The sequence below is a fragment of the Chelonia mydas genome, chromosome 11 (assembly GCF_015237465.2).
Source record: "Chelonia mydas isolate rCheMyd1 chromosome 11, rCheMyd1.pri.v2, whole genome shotgun sequence".
In the NCBI taxonomy this organism is placed as follows: Eukaryota; Metazoa; Chordata; order Testudines; family Cheloniidae; genus Chelonia; species Chelonia mydas.
Window position 1 is genome coordinate 40,328,375 of NC_051251.2, and position 14,811 is coordinate 40,343,185.

The 14,811-nt window shown below is 43.3% G+C and overlaps 1 protein-coding gene across 10 annotated transcripts in view; it reads right to left on the minus strand.

Annotated features, from left to right (window-relative positions):
• The window catches only part of LOC102941946 (neurabin-1-like), a 93,622-nt gene that overhangs the window by 29,403 nt on the left and 49,408 nt on the right, over positions 1-14,811 (minus strand). For all 10 annotated transcript variants that reach the window (XR_006284948.1, XR_006284949.1, XM_037912184.2 and 7 more), the window contains 3 exons: positions 14,596-14,680; positions 12,213-12,284; positions 10,527-10,725 (listed from right to left, as the gene is read on the minus strand). Coding sequence is in view for 8 of the 10 variants with exons in the window: in XM_037912184.2 (XP_037768112.1) it covers positions 10,527-10,725; positions 12,213-12,284; positions 14,596-14,680 (356 nt within the window). In the remaining 2 variants the exon portion in view is untranslated. The remainder of the gene's footprint in view (positions 1-10,526; positions 10,726-12,212; positions 12,285-14,595; positions 14,681-14,811) is intronic.

Below are 14,811 nucleotides of genomic sequence, written 5' to 3' on the forward strand. Positions count from 1 at the left end.
GTTCCTCAGACGTTCTTGTTAACTCCTGGAAATGTGCTGGAAATGGCCCACCTTGATTATCACTTCAAAAGGTTCTCTCTCCCCCCACCCCACTCTCCTGCTGGTAATAGCTCATCTTAAGTGATCACTCTCCTTACAATGTGTATGGTAAACATCCATTTTCGCATGGTCTGTGGGTATATAAATCTACTCACTGTATTTTCCACTTTATGCATCCGATGAAGTGAGCTGTAGCTCACAAAAGCTTATGCTCAAATAAATTGGTTAGTCTCTAGGCCCTGGTCTACACTAGGACTTTAGGTCGAATTTAGCAGCATTAAATCGATGTAAACGTGCACCCGTCCACACGATGAAGCCCTTTATTTCAACTTAAAAAAGGGCTCTTACAATCGATTTCCTTACTCCACCCCGACAAGTGGATTAGCGCTTAAAATTGGCCTTGCCGGGTAGAATTTGGGGTACTGTGGACACAATTCGACGGTATTGGCCTCCGGGAGCTATCCCAGAGTGCTCCATTGTGACTGCTCTGGACATCACTCTCAACTCAGATGCACTGGCCAGGTAGACAGGAAAAAGAACTGTGAACTTTTGAATCTCATTTCCTGTTTGGCCAGCGTGGCAAGCTGCAGGTGACCATGCAGAGCTCATCAGCAGAGGTGACCATGCAGAGCTCATCAGCAGAGAATTGCAAAAGAGCTACAGCATGGACTAAACAGGAGGTACGGGATCTGATCGCTGTATGGGGAGAGGAATCCGTGCTATCAGAACTACGTTCCAGTTTTCGAAATGCCAAAACCTTTGTCAAAATCTCCCAGGCATGAAGGACAGAGGCCATAACAGGGACCCGAAGCACTGCTGCATGAAACTTAAGGAGCTGAGGCGAGCCTACCAGAAAACCAGAGAGGCAAACGGCCACTCTGGGTCAGAGCCCCAAACATGCCGCTTCTATGATGAGCTGCATGCCATTTTAGGGGGTTCAGCCACCACTACCCCAGCCGCGTTGTTTGACTCCTTCAATGGAGATGGAGGCACCACGGAAGCAGGTTTTGGGGACGAAGAAGAAGAAGAAGAAGAAGAAGATGATGAGGAGGAGGTTGTAGATAGCTCACAGCAAGCAAGCGACAGCCAGGAACTGTTTCTCACTCTGGACCTCGAGCCAGTACCCCCCGAACCCACCCAAGGCTGCCTCCTGGACCCGGCAGGCAGAGAACGGACCTCCGGTGAGTGTAGCTTTTAAAATACTATACATGGTTTAAAAGCAAGCATGTGAAAGGATTAATTTGCCCTGGCATTCGCGGCTCTCCTGGATGTACTCCCAAAGCCTTTGCAAAAGGTTTCTGGGGAGAGCAGCCTTATTGCGTCCTCCATGGTAGGACACTTTACCACTCCAGGCCAGTAACACGTACTCGGGAATCATTGTACAACAAAGCATTGCAATGTATGTTTGCTGGCGTTCAAACAACATCCGTTCTTTATCTCTCTGTGTTATCCTCAGGAGAGTGAGATATCATCCATGGTCACCTGGTTGAAATAGAGTGCTTTTCTTCAGGGGACACTCAGAGGAGCCCATTCCTGCTGGGCTGTTTGCCTGTGGCTAAACAGAAATGTTCCCCGCTGTTAGCCACAGGGAGGGGGGAGGGTTGAGGGGGTAGCCACGCGGTGGGGGGAGGCAAAATGCGACCTTGTAACGAAAGCACATGTGCTATGTATGTAATGTTAACAGCAAGGTTTACCCTGAAAGAGTGTAGCCAGTGTTTTATAAAATGTGTCTTTTTAAAGACTGCTGTCCCTTTTTTTTTCTCCACCAGCTGCATGTGTTTCAATGATCACAGGATCTTCTCCTTCCCAGAGGCTAGTGAAGATTAGAAAGAAAAAAAAACGCACTCGTGATGAAATGTTCTCTGAGCTCATGCTGACTTCCAAACTGACAGAGCACAGACGAATGCGTGGAGGCAAATAATGTCAGAGTGCAGGAAAGCACAAAATGACCGGGAGGAGAGGTGGCGAGCTGGAGAGAGTAAGTGGCGGGCTGAAGACAGGGCTGAAGCTCAAATGTGGCAGCAGCGTGATGAGAGGAGGCAGGATTCAATGCTGAGGCTGCTGGAGGATCAAACCAGTATGCTCCAGTGTATGGTTGAGCTGCAGCAAAGGCAGCTGGAGCACAGACTGCCACTACAGCCCCTGTGTAACCAACCGCCCTCCTCCCCAAGTTCCATAGCCTCCACACCCAGACGCCCAAGAATGCGGTGGGGGGGCCTCCAGCCAACCAGCCACTCCACCACAGAGGACTGCCCAAAAAACAGAAGGCTGGCATTCAATAAATTTTAAAGTTGTAAACTTTTAAAGTGCTGTGTGGCATTTTCCTTCCCTCCTCCACCACCCCTCCTGGGCTACCTTGGTAGTCATCCCCCTATTTGTGTGATGAATGAATAAAGAATGCATGAATGTGAAGCAACAATGACTTTATTGCCTCTGCAAGCGGTGATCGAAGGGAGGAGGGGAGGGTGTTTAGCTTATAGAGAAGTAGAGTGAATCAAGGGGCGGGGGGTTTCATCAAGGAGAAACAAACAGAACTTTCACACCGTAGCCTGGCCAGTCATGAAACTGGTTTTCAAAGCTTCTCTGATGCGTACCGCGCCCTCCTGTGCTCTTCTAACCGCCCTGGTGTCTGGCTGCACGTAACCAGCAGCCAGGCGATTTGCCTCAACCTCCCACCCCACCATAAACGTCTCCCCCTTACTCTCATAGATATTGTGGAGCGCACAGCAAGCAGTAATAACAGTGGGAATATTGGTTTTGCTGAGGTCTAAGCGAGTCAGTAAACTGTGCCAGCGCGCCTTTAAACGTCCAAATGCACATTCTACCACCATTCTGCATTTGCTCAGCCTGTAGTTGAACAGCTCCTGACTACTGTCCATGGCTTCATGAGCCATGGCATTAAGGGGTAGGCTGGGTCCTCAAGGATAACTGTAGGCATTTCAACATCCCCAACAGTTATTTTCTGGTCTGGGAATAAAGTCCCTTCCTGCAGCTTTTGAAACAGACCAGAGTTCCTGAAGATGCGAGCGTCATGTACCTTTCCCGGCCACCCCACATTGATGTTGGCGAAACGTCCCTTGTGATCCACCAGTGCTTGCAGCACTATTGAAAAGTACCCCTTGCAGTTTATGTACTCGCCGGCTTGGTGCTCCCGTGCCAAGATAGGAATATGGGATCCGTCTATGGCCCCACCACAGTTAGGGAATCCCATTGCAGCAAAGCCATCTACTATGACCTGCACATTTCCCGGGGTCACTACCCTTGATCTCAGCAGATCTTTGATTGCGTGGGCTACTTGCATCACAGCAGCCCCCACAGTAGATTTGCCCACTCCAAATTGATTCCCAACTGACCGGTAGCTGTCTGGCGTTGCAAGCTTCCACAAGGGCTATCGCTACTCGCTTCTCAACTGTGAGGGCTGCTCTCATCTTGGTATTCATGCGCTTCAGGGCAGGGGAAAGCAAGTCACAAAGTTCCATGAAAGTGCCCTTACGCATGCGAAAGTTTCGCAGCCACTGGGAATCGTCCCAGACCTGCAACACTATGCGGTCCCACCAGTCTGTGCTTGTTTCCTGAGCCCAGAATCGGCGTTCCACAGCATGAACCTGCCCCATTAGCACCATGATGCATGCATTGGCAGGGCCCATGCTTTCAGAAAAATCTGTGTCCATGTCCTGATCACTCACGTGACCGCCCTGACGTCGCCTCCTCACCCGGTATTGCTCTGCCAGGTTCTGGTGCTGCATATACTGCTGGATAATGTGTGTGGTGTTTAATGTGCTCCTAATTGCCAAAGTGAGCTAAGCGGCGTCCATGCTTGCCTTGGTATGGCGTCCACACAGAAAAAAGGCACGGAACGATTGTCTGCCGTTACTCTGACGGAGGGAGGGGCGACTGACGACATGGCTTACAGGGTTGGCTTACAGGGAATTAAAATCAACAAAGGGGGTGGCTTTACATCAATGAGTATTTCAGGCAGGACTTCACGGAGGGTTCCAATAAGAAATGGTGCACCTAAGTAATTGTTCTTATTGGAACAAGCAGGTTGGTCTGGCCTCTGATTGATACATGGCTAGATTTATCTCGCTTTGCACCTTCTCTGTGAGTGACTGCAGTGTGACCTAGAGGAATGAGTCCCCTAGACGGGGGAGGAAGGGAAAGCAAATGAGTACAAAACAAATCTGGTCCATTTCTTGTTTTGATCCACTCCATCTATCTTTTACATCTTTGGCTGGCAGCAGATGGTGCAGAAGGACTGCAAGCCATCCACATCTCATGGCTGCTCGGCAGAAGACGGTGCAGTAGGACTGCTAGCCATCCTCATCTCTTGCCTGCCTGGCAGAAGATGGTACAGTAGGACTGCTAGCAATCCGTATCACCTGCCTGCTCACCATAAGATGGTTCAATAGGACTGACTGCAGGACTAAAGAGAATGACCTGGCCAAGTCACTCCAAATTTAGTCCCTGCGCCCATATCTGCCCAGGCGCTCCTGGGAGCGCCTCGGACATGACGATGACGGCTACCAGTCGTACTGTACCGTCTGCTGCCACAAGGCAATGGGTTGATGCTGCTGTGTAGCAATGCAGTACCACGTCTGCCAGCACCCAGGAGACATATGGTGACGGTTACCTGAGCGGGCTCCATGCTTGCCGTGGTATGGCATCTGCACAGGTAACTCAGGAAAAAAGACGCAGAACCATTGTCTGCCCTTGCTTTCACGGAGGGAGGGAGGGAACGGGGGCCTGACGATATGGACCCAGAACCATCCGCGACAATGTTTTAGCCCCATCAGGCATTGGGATCTCAACCCAGAATTCCAATGGGCAGCGGAGACTGCGGGAACTGTGGGATAGCTACCCACAGTGCAACGCTCTGGAAGTCGACTCTAGCCTCGGTACTGTGGAAGCACTCCGCCGAGTTAATGCACTTAATGCACTTAGAGCATTTTCTGTGGGGAGACACACACTCGAATATATAAAACCAATGTCTAAAAAACCGACTTTTATAAATTCGACCTAATTTCGTAGTGTAGACATAGCCTAAGGTGCCACTAGTACTCCTTTTCTTTTTGTGAATACAGACTAACACAGCTGCTACTCTGAACAGTGTATAGTAGTTAATTAATACATTATTTTTTGTAGGGCTGTCAATTCATTGTAGTTAATGCATGCGATTAATGCAAAACCAATTAGATTAAAAATAGCTGAGATTAATTGCAGTTTTAATTGAACTGTTAAACAATAACAGAATGCCAATTTAAATTATAAATATTTTTGGATGTTTTTCTACATTTTCAAATATGTTGATATCAGTTACAACACAGCATATAAAGTGTACAGTGCTCATTTAATATTATTTTTATTACAAATATTTGCACTGAAAAAAGATGAACAAAAGAAATAGTATTTTTCAATTCACCTCATACAGGTCAACTCAGTCCTACTTCTTGTTCAGCCAATCACTAAAACAAACAAGTTAGTTTACTTTTATGTGAGATAATGCTGCCTGAGTCTTATTTATAATGTTGCCTGAAAGTGAGCATAGGGATTTAAATGGCAGTGTTGTAGAGGGTGTTGCAAGGTATTTACGTGCCAGATAAGCTAAACATGCATATCCCCTTTCATGCTTTGGCTTGTAGGTTCTAAAGTTTTACATTTTTTTTTTTTTAAGTGCAGTTATGTAAAAAAAAATAAAAATCTACCTTTGTAAGTTGCACTTTCATGATAATGTGATTGCATTACAGTACTTGTATAAGCAACTGAAAAAGACTTATTTTTTACAGTGCAAACATTTGTAATAAAAATTATAATATAAAGTGAGCACTGTACACTTGTATTCTGTGTTGTAACTTAATATATTTGAAAATGCAGAAAACATCTAAAATATGTATAATAAATTTAAATTGTTATTCTATTATAGTTTAACAGTGCAAATAAAACTGCGATTAATCATGACTGTTTTTTAATCTTGTGATTAATTGTGATTTTTAAAAATCATTTGACAGCCCCAATTAATTGTCTCATAGCTGCATCCATGGCTCTAATCAGATCAAGGTCCCTTTGTGCTGGGTTCTGTATAAACACTTGACTCCATATATTTTAATACTTGATTACCTGCAAATGCTTTACGTGAATATTAATATGTTCACAGGAAAAAGGAGGAAAATTCTAAGTAAACAATAAATTTCACTAAAAGTTTATACCTCATTAGGAAAACTATCCTTCCTGCATAAATTCTCAGGAAAAAAAAAATTCTGCAAGAACTCTGGAGCGGTGTAAATGATCTCATTTCATATTTGTTCCATAAAAATTAAGGCATTTAGTAAGATGATAATATATAAATATATGACACTACAATGTTTTTCATAGCAATAAAGTATTGTTTGGTAATGTGTGGAATATTTGTGCGCCTGGCTAGAAGCTTTGGAAGCAGTGCAAAAATATCTAAAAGTTACAGCAAACACTATATAAGTTATCTAAAAAATTACCTATGTGAATGGTATATACACACCGTGGGCTCTACCACAGGAAAGGACTGTAAGTAAAGTAGTATTAGGAACAACAACACTGAGTAACTTGTCAATCTCAAAGGGCAAACTACCGAACAGACAGTTGAAGCATGCTGGCAGGACAGTGTAGGAAAGTTTGTACTACTGATGCCGTTGCTACGCCTGAGAATACAATACTTAAGTCTCCAAAGTGGTCACCTTTCACAACCATTAACCTCTCTTCAATTTAGAAAAAATGCTCTTAACCGGTAAATTGTAATTCTGTACATTAGTGAAATAAAATCCTAATACTAGAGTAGTTATATACATTTAATCATTATCAAAAGATTAAATACTACATTTACAGATTCTCACACAAGAGAATAATCAGAAATAGTTCTTACCATTCTTTCAGAGTTCCTACTTTCCACTACACCTCTACCCCCATAGAACGTGACCCGATATAACATGAATTTGGATATAATGTGGTAAAGCAGGGGTCTGGGGGACGGGGCTGCGCGCTCTGGTGGATCAGCGGGTCAGCATGTCTGGCTCCGACATGCTGCTCTGAGCGGCGTGTTAAGGGTGCCGGGCCTGGGCCAAGGGGTTGGATAAAGGGCAGACGTCTCGGGGGGGGGGGGGGGGGGACTACGTGGGGGAGTGGTCAGGGGACAGGGTTGGATGGTTCGGAGGTTCTGAGGGCGGGGCGGTCAGGGGCGTTGGATAAGGCGTGGGAGTCCCAGAGAGACTGTCGGGGGTGCGGATAGGGGTCAGGGCAGTCAGGGAGCAGGGGGGGTCAGTTAGGGGTTGAGGTCCTGGGGGTGATTAGGGAAGGGGCGGGGTCTCTGGATGGGGCGGTCAAGGGACAAGGAGCAGGGGGGGCTTAGATAGGGGGTGGTTGGGGCGGGGGGGTCTCTGGAGTGGGTAGTCAGGGGACAAGGAGTCGGGGGGTGGATGGGTCGGGGATTCTGAGGGGTCAGTCAGGGGGCAGGAAGTGACTATTAATAATGGAAATGCTCGAGGCCAAAGCAAGTTTGATATAATGCGGTTTCACCTATAACGCAGTAAGATTTTTTGGCTCCTGAGGACCGCATTATATCGGGGTAGAGATGTATTTTAAACAAACAATGTATTTTCATGACTTCTCCACAATGGCTGTAAAATTATTACCAACAAGTAATAAATATTACACAACCAAACTCAACAATATTATTCCCCTGGAAGAGGTGTAATGGGAAATTTGTCCATTTTTTGTGTTTCTTAAATGACAATGTGCATTACTGGGTACTCAACTCAGCTACATCTCTATCTTAAACCACATTTTAGAAGAAAATAAAATTATTTGTCCAAAACTTTACTATTTGTCATTCAGTTAATACAATTTGATTATTAACTGCCTGAGTCAGTAGTTGCTGTGTCTCCACTAAGCCAGAAAAGGAGACCACAAAGCTGATCTTGGTGGGACTGTTACAATATTTGGTATCCCACTGAGTGTGGATTTAAGGCCAGTCAGTACACAGGTAATGGTTAAAGAATGCGTGTCAACTTCCACCACTAGGGGCCTCTACAGAGTAGGCGGTGACTAGCTAAAGACTGCTGTGCCCTCCAGGCAGAAAAAACTGCCTCACAGGCCAAGAAAAAAGCCAAGAGCAACCATCAAGACTGAGGTATGAGAGAAGGGAATGGGAGGTGGAACCAGTTGGCAGTGGGACACAATCTACTGGAAAGTTGAAAGTGATAATGAACGGGATGAAGAGTTATGGGGTGGAGGAGAATCAGTTGGGGGTCTGGAGGGGAAGAGATCCCCAAAGGCACAGAAAGTGAAGGCTGTCAATACAGGTGAGAACAGGCTCAGCATCTGCTACCCAAGTATGCTTTAAGTGGGGCATGTGCTGGCACATCACAGCACTGGGCCTTCTGCCACCCATCAATAAAACTATTACTCCAGGGGAAAGGGTTACATAGAGAGAACCGCAGGGTTTATCACGCCTCAAATGGTTCATGAAATGCTGAACTGCTGTGCAGTACTGGTACCCAAACACTTTAGGCACATTTTATCATTTTTTGTTTAGAAAGCGTTTTGCAATATCATAAATAGATATCAACTGTAAATCCCTTATAAGTTATACATTAAAAATAACCTAATATTCACTAGGATATGCAAACTCACTCTAACAGAGGGCCTGGTGACCCCAAAGCCCTGGCTTATTTGGAGATGCATCCCTGGGCGTGGGGAGGAAGGGAGATGCTATGGTTCCCACTACACAGATATAATAGATGGTTGAAGAAGAACAAATAGATACACAAGTTCCACAAACAAAACAAAAAAAAAAAATATTGCACAAAATTCTTTAAACTAAAAGGCCAACATATTCCACTTTAGGGATTCTCAAACTTCTCATGGTAAGGACCAGATGTTTACTCGAGAGAGAGAGAGAGAAAGACACAGAGAGATATCTTACAATAAAACACTTTCCATCCTACTTACAAACTCACAGACCACTTCTCCTCCCACTTATAAGTATGCAGACCCCTTAACAGAGTCTTGTGACAACTACTGCAATTCCTTACATGAAAAACACGAGAACAGTTTTTAATGTATTTTAACTATATTTTCATGTAATTAGCAACTAGACAAGGAAAGCCAGCACTATGTTATCAGCAAACTCCACACATTTATCAGTGGCTTCCCTAAACTATAGTACAGAAAAACTCTGTTCTGTATGTTCCATATGGTCCTAGATTAAGTGGTAAAAAGGAGAATGTGAAAGCCCACTGTAGAGGACTGAAGACAAAAAAATCAATTGTAAGAATTAAAACTGAATTTTGTGAAAGTTTAATATGTTAGTAGTTTATAGTCTCAGACAAGAAAAAATCCAAAGGGAACATAGGAATAAAGATAACAGATAAACAGGTAAATTAAAAATGGAATTTAGTGATTAATATTATTTGTGTATCTGTTTTTAAATGTGTTTAGACAACAATCAGTGTTTTATGGAAATTACATTCACTTTAGACTTTAAATATAGCTAAATAAAAATTACTTAATGGGACACCATCAGAATTTCTAGTAAATTTCAGTTACCTCTTCCCAGCACCTCCGCTTCCCCTAAGCCTAACAGTACCCTTACCCAAATAGTTCAGACTGTCAAGACGGAAACTTGATAGTAGTAAACTGAATTATGTAGTGTCACTTTTTACAGGATGTACGAAAAGCTTCTTTTTAAAGTTACTAAATCATTAGTAGAATTACTCAGTAATAACTTTCAAAATAGCACTGTCAATGATGTAAGACAGCATTTCCCTTCTCCCCTCCAAGTTAGCAATGTGGGAAGGGCTGGGTGGTCACAATTCCCTACACCTGTTTGCGACCCCAAATTGAGAACCCCAGTTTAAGGTATTTAAAAAACATTGGGTGAATTTTTCAAAAGCACCTAAGTGACTTAGAATCTTAGCTCCCATTTTCAAAAGAAACTTTTAAAAAGTTCACCCATTTTCAAGTTTTACTTTCTGTACTTGAAAGTTTAAGTAAAAATAATTTTATTTTTCCTTCTGGCATATATTGTTTCCTCAGCTCTGCTACCCCAGCCCTTTACGAATGCTGAAGTCAACAGGCACCATTTTATTTTCCTTCCTTTTCTTCTGCATAAAATTAGGTGGCCATCAAAAATATGCACAGTTTAAGGAACTGTTAACTTGTGCACAACCAGCTGAAGGAACACAAAACAAAATACATTGTTTCTGAGCAGGACCTATTTAATTCCTTGGCAAAATATAAAGTAAGATGTTTAGAATTTGGAGGATAATTCTCACCACATTCTTATTTTATACAAACTCAAATGTTGGCTCTCAATTACTTACAGAATCTTGTAATCATTTCTCTTACTACCTGAAAACAATTAGTTTTCAAGATCCTAAATACTTAGAACTTGGACCCTGAATGAGTAAAACCATATCAAACCCAAATGTTCAAAATATAGCTTATTTGTGTACGTTTACCTTGGTTCTGTTTTTCTCTTGACCCTGTTCGAATACAGTGGCCTGTGCACTCTGAGAAAAGGTTAGGCTGCTACCGGAAACCTGAGGCTCTTTGTGACTATCCCCAAACCAAGAGAAAGGTATGCAAGTAGGAACAGGAGAGTCTGAATCTGATGCAGATTGATTGTTGCCAGAGTCTTCCAATAACTCTCGGGAGCCTCTGAAATAAATAAATGGAATGATAATGGTCTAGCAATAACCCACTGTATGTCTTTAATAATTGTCTAAATGGCATACAGTAACCCCCCACTTAACCTCCTCTCGCTTAACGTTGTTTCGATCTTACATCCCTGCTCAATTACAGAACATGCTCCATTTTAAGTTGTGCAATGCTTTGCTATAACGTCGTTTGGCTGCCTGCTTTGTCCACAGGTGGCAGCCCCCATATCAGCTCCCCTACACCCCCCCGTCCGACAGTGCCTCCCGCCAGCCGGCAGACCCTGCGGATCAGCGCCTTCCCCCTCCTCCCCACCGCCTCCTGCCCGTGGCAATCAGTTGGCTTGCGGCATTCAGGAGGGAGGAGAGAGGACTCAGTGCACAGGCTCCCCTTCCCTCCCCTGCCTCTTGAACTCTGCAAACCAGCTGATTGTCGCGGGCAGGAGGGAGCGGGGAGGCGCGCTGCATCCTCACTCCTCCCCCCTTCCCTCCTGCCCCCTGAACGTCACAAGCCAGCTGATTGCCGCAGGCAGGAGCGAGGACATGGCACGCCTCCCCCCTGCCAGCGACAATCAGCTGGCTTGCGGTGTTCAGGAAGCAGAGGAAGGAGGGGGACTCTGAGCGCTGTGTCCTCGTTCCTCCCCCCTCCCTCCCGAACGATGCAAGCCAGCTAATTGCTGCAGGCAGGAGGCAGGGGAGGAGCAAGTACGTGGCATGTGGATTAAAGGTGGGGGGAGAAGAAGAGGAGACGGGTTAAGGGCGGGAGTTGGGCGAAAGGGTGGAGTGGGCGGGCCGAGTGTTGAGCCCCCCCCCCCCCCCGGTGCTTGCAGAATAGGGGAAGCTGCTGCTGCGCAATGTGCTTCTCCTAGCCTTCAGCACCTTCAGCCTCCTTGCCTGCCTCACTGTCTCCAGTGCCAGTGGGCTGTGACTGTGTGGCGTGAGGCGGGGGCCCCTCCCAACTATAGTACTGTATTGTACTGTACTGTGTGGCAAAAAAAATTTCCCTGGAACCTAACCCCCCCATTTACATTCATTCTTACGGGGAAATTGGATTCGCTTAGCACTGTTTCACATAAAGTCGCATTTTTCAGGAACATAACTACAACGTTAAGTGAGGAGTTACTGTATTAATCAAAATGTATGTATCTTAGAACGTTAATATAAAAATAATTGCTGAGTTATTTAACAGCTTTAAAAACATTGAAGATGGCTTAACACTTTCAAACCTGTATCTTGGGACTACTGACAATTACTCCTGAAGGGGCTTTTCTTGCTACATTATGATTTTTGCCTACAAGCAGAATAGAATTTGTTTCATAATATGAATAACTAACATGTAACACTATTTTCCTTATTTCATAAGCATAGAAGCCCATCTTCCCATTAATGTACTGATTTATGCAATATTTAATTGCTCTTATACTGAATAAGAATACACAGTAACGGTAGTTAATTATTTTTAAGAATGCAATATATATTTATTAAAAATACCGGCTATCCAGAGAGCTCCTCGGATTTTCCTTCTCTTGTTTCTTGCCTTTACCACCAGATTTCCGTAAACCTCTGAAGTAAAAAAAAAAAAGAAAAAAGAAAAAAAAGCTGCTTTTTTTTAATAAAAAGAAAAAGAGGACTTGTGGCACCTTAGAGACTAACAAATCTATTTGAGCATAAGCTTTGGTGAGCTACAGCTCACTTCATCGGATGCATTCAGTGGAAAATACAGTGGGGAGATTTATATACATAGAGAACATGAAACAATGGGTGTTACCATACACATTAACACAGCTGCTACTCTGAAACCATTTTTTTTAAATACAATTACTGCAATTTAATGCTATATATCAAAAGGAGTTAAATATTTGTTATGCATTAATACAAATTTAAGTCATAACACATTCATAAAAGTCATTTAAAATACTATATACAGTGGAGCCCAATTTTGCAGAATATCTTTCATGCGATTTAAGGTGCATTCCTACGTACAGGCAAAGACACGCAAGAACGAAGAAAAAGATTGAATGAATCGCCTACAGGAATGTATATGCTAAAGAAAGAGATACAAAGTCCCAGCCCCAAGCAGTACTGATACGTTTACCACTGGGGGAGAAAACCAGTTAGAGAGAAAACCAGTTAAAGGGGAAAAAATGTTGGACTCAGGGCCTGTGTACTCCATTTCACAATGGCACCAAATTCTATCTGAGCAACCCCTCGTTCCCCAGCAACATTTACTCTATTTCCATATATATAATGACCCAACTTTAAAATGCCACTTGATGTGAAATTTGTTGATTACTTTCAAGGATAGGAGGCGGGGGTGGGGGGGAGGGGGTTGGTTTTTCTTTTGCTATGCTCTCCAGTCAGTCTGACTCCATCCTCAGGTTCCTGCTATGCTGGATAGGTGGCTTGGCTGCACTGCCCTCCAAAGTACCAGGAAAAAGGGGAAGCTTATAGCTGGCTTTGTCAGCTATTCTCCCCAGCTCCCCAAATCTCAGCTGCTGCACCATTCTCCCAGCAAGCCAACACCTTAATCTATACTTTGATTCTCCCCCATCCTCTCTTCCCAGCCTTAAACTGGACTGCAGATCCGACTCCCTGATACCCTGCTGCCTGCTTCCATGGAACAGAGTAGTGAGCATGCATTTTAATCTAATCCCATCCATGTGAGGAAGGGAAGGGCAAAACAGGCATCTGCAAAACAGGTAGAACCAAGCAGAGAAACAGAAAATATTGGGCTCCAGCAAAAAGGTTACATTCTGAACGTGGTAAGATACGAAAATAAACAATTAAAGCACCCAAGCAAGCATAACTCTGCCCTGCAGTGTTGCCATGCAATAATCTTATGGTTAAGGCATTTTAGTGCTTAGTCTCATTTTAGATTAATTTTTTAAAAAACATTTGCTAACCTCACATCATGGGGGTAATAAAGTAAATGGAGGCAGTGGCCATATTTGCTAAGGGCAGTCTGTGGCTTCAGTTCCATTAATAATAATCATAATAAAATTAGACAGACAAGGCGAGTGAGGTAATATCTTTTAATGGACCAACTTCTGTTGGTGAAAGAGACAAGCTTTCAAGCTCTTCTTCAGTTATACTGCTACAACACCACTGTGAACAATAAGATGGCGGCTGTTTTGAAAGAAGGCAATTCTTTGTGGAATTCTCTGACAAACCACTCTCCAGCCTCTGCTTAAAGGAGAAACTTTAATTTACAAAGATTAGTGGCAAAAAGTGATCACTAATCCTAAAAAATATTTCAAACATTTGAAGAAGATGCATTATTCAGATATTAAGATCATTCAGCAGAAAAAGTAACCACATTAAGGTGTTAATTTTCTTAACTGACATTTTAAAAAGTGAATTTAACTGAAGTTAATGGATTTACTGTAAATTCTCAGAAAAATTAGTTCTTTACTAAGAGTAAATGCTGTAATTTTGGGGAGGGCATATTGTATTATTTTTCTTACATAACAAAGAGGATAAGTCCCTGTTTTAAGTGCAAAACATATACTTGTGTGTGTATGTATTATGGAGCTGCAGCTTGCACCTCCATAATACACAACACAAATTATATTATAAGTACACTGTCCCACAAACTCTTTATATGTGTTTACACATTTTGTTTTGGTAATTCTACCATGCCAAGCATGAGAGTGAAAGTGAACAAGGACCACGTGGGTATTAATAGTAAACTGCTAGCTAAAGGAATTTAGGAATTTGGAGATGGGACCTTGGGGGCAGGGGAGGAATGGGAGAAAGTATCACAAATGCACAGGAAAAGTATGTTTCACAATATTTTCTATTTAGAGAATATGGTAACTTAGCATAAGTAACATTTAAAGCCACTTATTCCTCTACCAACTCATAAATCTCTTACCCAAAATCTGGAAATCTCCTTTTGGCCTTTCCTGATGACGTACCATCATTTGTTTCTGCTGTCTTGTCTTCATTTCTCTTGTCATCTACGTGAAAAAAGAAAAAATAAATATTCTGTAATGTAAGCTTTGAGCGTATTTGTTAAGATGCATGGCCTTCCCAACCACAACAAAAATTTAAAAAGAAACTCAAAGCGTAAGTTCACAGTAATTAATTC